General features: G+C 37.8%; 1 protein-coding gene across 1 annotated transcript in view; it reads left to right on the top strand.

Moving 5' to 3' along the window:
• Nucleotides 1–1,300: 1,300 nt before the first annotated feature.
• Nucleotides 1,301–6,246, top strand: part of CFAP44 (cilia and flagella associated protein 44) — a 142,974-nt gene continuing 138,028 nt past the window's right edge. Inside the window, exon 1 of the mRNA XM_008706583.2 lies at nt 1,301–2,967. Within this exon, the coding sequence (XP_008704805.2) occupies nt 2,853–2,967 (115 nt within the window). The 5' untranslated portion in view covers nt 1,301–2,852. The remainder of the gene's footprint in view (nt 2,968–6,246) is intronic.

Below are 6,246 nucleotides of genomic sequence, written 5' to 3'. Positions count from 1 at the left end.
GAACTGAATTCTGCCAATGATCTAAATAAGCCTAGAAATAGATTTTTCCCCCAGAGCCTGCAGAAATGAAAGTAGCTCTGCCAACACTTTGCTTTGACCTTGTGAAACTCAGAGAACCCGCTGAGCGTGCCTGGATTTCTGACCCACAAAAGTGTGAGATAAGAAATGGGTGTTATTTTAAGCTGCCAAATTTGTATGATTGCAACAGAACACTAAAGCAATACCCGTTTATAGACCGAGGTGTTACTGAAATTTGCAGACTAACAGTTTTCTCTCGGTTCTTAAATGATTAGCAACGACAGAATAACTTTGATTGGCAAACCCAGGGCCTGCTCTGCTCCACTTATTTAGGGCCTGCATCATGGTAACAGAGAGAATAGTTTCTTTCTTTTCCAATGGTTTACATGTTGATTTTTATCAAGGAAACCTTTAGCTATAGTTGCTCCTCAGTCAGGACTTTCAGACCATCCTTGTTCTGATCAGCCTCGGATCTGGATCAGGGGTTTAGAAATCTTATTCTGAGACGATATTAAAAGAGAATTGTCAATTTTTTCTTCCTAGCTTGTAAAGTATTTAAGGTCAAGGGCTCCCTATTGCTCATTTGTGTACCCTCTGCAATGCCTAGCAGAATACCATTTGATATAAGTGTGCTCGGTAGTTTTAAGAATTGAACTGGCAGGGGCGCCTGGGTGGCGCAGTCGTTAAGCGTCTGCCTTCGGCTCAGGGCCTGATCCCGGCGATCTGGGATCAAGCCCCACATCAGGCTCCTCTGCTGGGAGCCTGCTTCTTCCTCTCCCACTCCCCCTGCTTGTGACCCTCTCTCACTGGCTGTCTCTCTCTGTGTCAAATACATAAATAAAATCTTTAAAAAAAAAAAAAAGAATTGAATTGGCAAATGTACATTATGAAGAACCTTTAAAGGGAGGGAGAAAATGGCATTTAGGTATGTTCGTAGCTACTTAAAGAAGCTTACCCACGGTGTGGGATAATGTGCAACCAAGCTGCAATAACTGATACTAGCTTGCAATACTGATTTTTAAAAATTATTTCACTATTACAATTATTTAATTATTTTCAAATCAATGACTTGTATAAATGTAGAACGCAAGTCTGTATATCCAAACTGGAAGGAAAAGGACATGTCCTGGATGATAGAATTTGGATTTTAAAGGATCTTGCTATTTACGATTTTTCTATCGTTTGACTCCTACACACTTCCCAATCCCAGTAAGCATATATTTTACAATCAGGTGAAAGGAAGGAAGGAAGGAAGGAAGGAAGGGAGGAAGGAAAGAAGGAAGGAAGGGAAAGAGGGAGGAAGAAAAAAGCAAGGGAGAACAACTAAGGAAAAAAACAATACACACACTTCTTAAAAGGTAAAACATCATCTTGGTAACCCAGAAAAATGGCCCCAAAGTGCTAAACAAAATTTAACAGCATAAGTGTCAGTTTAGGACCTATCTTTCCTGAAAATAGCTTTTAAGAAAAACATTTGGACCCTGCACTATTGTCCCCCAAATCAAGACAAGGCATCATTATGATGTCACTGCAAGAAAGCAGATGGAATGACCCCAAGGTGCAGAAGAAGGGAGGTGGCGTTCGCACTGCCCTCTCCATGACCATGTAGCGTGTATCCTATCTGCTTCTGGCATACTGGCCTTTCTTCAGAGACCAGGAAGGGATAATAATGCACTAGTTCAATTAATTCTCATAGCAGCCTTGTAAGTTGTTCTTACTTCACTCCCATTTACACCTGAGGAATTCATGTAAAGGTTATGTGGCAAAACTGAGATTCAAACCTGAATTGAACCACGAGTCTGAGTCAAATAGAAGTGCTGTTCTGTTCTGCCTGCCAGCCCTGCCATAGAAGGGTGTTGAGGGTATATGTGGTATTTAGTGTGGAGAAGCAAAGACTTAGAAGGAGGATATAGCAGGTGCTTTCAAAGACAGCTGCAATAGAGGGAGGACAGCAAAAATCTGCTGTCACTTCCCTCCTTAAAACCTTTCAGTGGCTTTCAGTTGCCATAGAAATAAGTTGTAAACTCCTTAGCAAAAGCTTAGAGACGGTTCTATAATCTGCTACTGGCCTCCCCTTCACCGCCCATTTCACTCTCACACTCACAACAGACTGCTTTCAGCCCTGCACAGACACAGCCCTCTCTCTCAAGTTCCCTCTGCCTAAGACACTCTGTCCATTCGAGGCCTGGCCAGCCTCTACTTATCACCCTTGTCTCAAGCACCTCTTCCTGAACCTGAGGATGTGGATTAGTCGTCTTGCTAGACATACCCACAGGACCCTATTCTTTACGTTTTGTAGCACTTATTGTATTTTAATTGATCATTTAATATCTATCTTTCTAAATGACAAGGTCCACAAAGTTAGGAATCACATCTCTCGTTCACTACCATAATTTAATGTCTACCATAAGACTTGATACATAGCAAGTCCCCTGAACAAATATTTAAAAATTGAAATTAATTAGTAACACCAGAGGAATTAAATGATGGGAAGAGGAAATGGAGAGGATGAACCAAAGAAAGGATGGCAGGGGGTTAACTTTAATGATGGAATATTTAAAGAAAAGATAGACTGGAATGGCATTTCACTGCAGACTTTGGGAAAATCAGAGGGCATCACAGTAAACTGGCCTAGAAAAAGGGAGTATCTGACTGTATTCTGCCATTCTGCAGAGGTCTCTTCTGGTGGCTGTACCTCCTGCCGGTGAAGTCACCTTGGATACTGTGCAAACATACAGTTATCAACACACATGGTGTTTGGTGGAATTTGTTAGGGGGAAAATATCGTAAATGATTTTTATTTCACAGCTGTTCCCTTTCTCTGTCTCAATTTTATGCTTACAGAGGAAATGAAGGAACCAGGTGATCAGGATACTGATGGGAGGAGATTAGATAGATCAAAGAGTGATGGGAAGCGGTCTCAGGGCTCCTTGAAGGCTGCATTAAGATGTAAGTAAAGATTATAATATACACTTGGGTTTTTATTATTAAATTTAGGTAAAATCACTTTTAAAGAGTATTTAAGTTTATACAACAGAAATGGTTTACTTGTTTAACTCCGTTACTAAATTCCAAGTTCTTTAAGAGCAGAGACTGTGTTTTAACCATTTAATCTCCAGTTCCTGGCCTGTAGAAGTTACTGTCATCTCTATGTTGATAATGACCTCTGCAAATCTGGTCTTGTTACAAAGGTTTACAAAGTCTTTAATGAACTTTTCTAATACAGTATAGTACAAAGAGCTGAACTCTAGGTTTGAGGCCTGGGTCTACCACTTAGAGATGCTTGATCTGGGATAGATTATTTTGCCCCTTTGAGCCTCAATTTTCTCACCCATTAAGATGATAATTGTGAGTTGTTTGAGGATTAAATGGGATAACATATGTGGAAGAATATACTGCAAATAGAACAGAAATACCCTGATACCAAAACCAGACAAAGAGGTTACAAAAAAAGAAAACTACAGGCCAATATCCCTGATGAATATAGATGCAAAAATCCTCAACAACATGTTAGCAAACCACAGTCAATAATACAGTGAAAGAATCATTCACCATGATTAAGTGGGATTTATTCTCAGGATGCAAAGATGGTTCAAAATTTGCAAATCAATCCATGTGATACACCACATTAACAAAATGAAGGATTAAAATCTTACGAATACCTTAATAGATGCAGAAAAAGCATCTGACATCCAAAATCCAACATCCATTTATGATAAAAACTCTCATCAAAGTGGGTTTAGAGAGAACATAGCTCGACATAATAAAGGCCATATATGAAAAACCCATGGCTAACTTCATATTCAAGGTGAAAAACAGAGCTTTTCCTCTAAGATCAGGAACAGGGTGAGGATGTCCACTCTTGCTGCTTTTATTCAAGTACTGGAAGTCCTAGCCACAGCAATCAGACAAGAAAAAGAAATAAAAGGCATCCATATTGATAAGGAAGAAATCAAGCTGTCACTATTTGCAGATGACATGAAAACCCTGAAGATTCCACACAAAAAAATCAGAAGTAAAAAATGAATTCAGTAAAGTTATAGCAAAATCAATACCCAGAAATCAGTTGTGTTTCTATACACTGTTAACAAAGTAGCAGAGAAAGAAATTAAGAAAATAATCCCATTTACAATTATACCAAAAGGAATAAAATCCCTAGGAATAAACTTAACTAAGAAGGTGAAAGACCTGTACTCTGAAAACTACAAAACATTGATGAAAGAAATTGAAGAAAATACAAACAAATGAAAAGATGTTCCGTGCTCATGGATTGGAAGAATTAATATTGTTAAAACATTCATATTACCCAAAGCAATTTACAGATTCAATGCAATTGCTATCAAAATGCCAACAGCATTTTTCACAAAACTGGAACAAAAAATACTAAAACCTGTATGGAACCACAAAAGACCTCAAATAGCCAAACCAATCTTGAAAAAGAACAAAGCTGGAGGTATCACAATTCCAGATTTCAAGATATACTACAAAACTATAATAATCGAAACAGTATGGTACTGGCACCAAAATAGACACTTAGCTCAATGGAACAGAATAGAGAGACCAAAAATAAGCCCATGATTATATGGTCAGTTATTCTATGACAAGGGAGGCAAGAATAGACAATGGGGAGAACAGTCTTTTCAACAGATGGTGCTAGGAAAACTGGACAGCTACATGCAAAGGAATGTAACAGGACCACTTTGTTACACCATACACAAAAATGAACTCAAAGTGGATTAAAGACCTAAAAGCAAGATCTGAAACCATAAAACTCCTAGAAGAAAACATAGACAGTAATTTCTTTGGCATTGGCCATAGCCACATTTTTCTAGATATGACTCCTAAGGCAAGGGGGACAAAAGCAAAAAGAAACTATTGGGACTATGTCAAAATACAAAGCTTTTGCACAGCAAAGGACACTGTTAACAAAACCGAAAGGCAGTCCATTGAATGGGAGAAGATATTTGCAAATGATACATCCAGTAAAGGATTAATATATGAAATACATAACGAACTTATACAACTCAACACCAAAAAATCCAAAAAACCTGATTTAAAAGTGGGCAGAGGACCTGAATACGTGTTTTTCCAAAGAAGACATGCAGATGGCCAACAGACACTTGAAAAGATGCTCAACTTCACTTATCATCAGGGAAATGCAAATCAAAACCACAATGAGATATCTCCTCACACTGGTCAGAATGGCTAGAATCAAAAAGACAAGAAACAGCAAGTGTTGGTGAGGATGTGGAGAAAAATGAACCCTGTGATCTGTTGGTGGGAATGTAAATTGGTACAGCCACTGTGGAGGTTCATTAAAAATTCAAAAATGGAAGTACCATTGATCCAATAATTCCACTACTGAATATTTACCCAAAGAAAATAAAAGCACTAATTTGAAAAGATCTATGCATCCCTATGTTTATTGAAGCATTATTTACAATAGCCAAGATATGGAAATGACCCAAGTGTCCACTGATAGAGGAAGAGATAGAGAAGATGTGATATATATTTATATATATATTTATATATATATTTATTTATATATAAATATAGAATCATACTCAGCCATAAAAAGATGAGAACTTGCCATTTGCAACAGCATGGATGGACCTAGGGGTATTATGCTAAGTAAAATAAGTTAGAGAAAAACAAATACCATATGATTTCATTGAATGTAAAATCTAAAAAGAAAGCAAATGAATAAACAGATAAAAAGCAGAATCAACTAATCATGGGATTACTATATCTACAAGGTATAATTTTACTGTCTTACTTAAATTTTATAAATTTGAATGTTTTTTTTTTTTTTATTAATAATGATTTTTTATTATATTATGTTAGTCACCATACAGTACATCCCCGGTTTTCGATGTAAGGCTCGATGATTCATTAGTTGTGTATAACACCCAGTGCACCATGCAATATGTGCCCTCCTTACTACCCATCACCGGTCTATCCCATTCCCCCACCCCCCTCCCCTCTGTAGCCCTCAGTTTGTTTCTCATAGTCCATAGTCTCTCATGTTTCATTCCCCCTTCTGATTACCCCCCCTTTCTTTATCCCTTTCTTCCCCTACTGATCATTCTAGTTCTTATGTTCCATAGATGAGAGAAATCATATGATAGTTGTCTTTCTCTGCTTGACTTATTTCACTAAGCATTATCTCCTCCAGTGCCGTCCATGTTGTAGCAAATGTTGAGAACTCATTCTTTCTGATTGCTGAGT

The sequence above is a fragment of the Ursus maritimus genome, unplaced genomic scaffold (assembly GCF_017311325.1).
Source record: "Ursus maritimus isolate PB19 unplaced genomic scaffold, ASM1731132v1 scaffold_4, whole genome shotgun sequence".
In the NCBI taxonomy this organism is placed as follows: Eukaryota; Metazoa; Chordata; class Mammalia; order Carnivora; family Ursidae; genus Ursus; species Ursus maritimus.
This window is presented reverse-complemented; position numbering and strand designations above follow the sequence as displayed.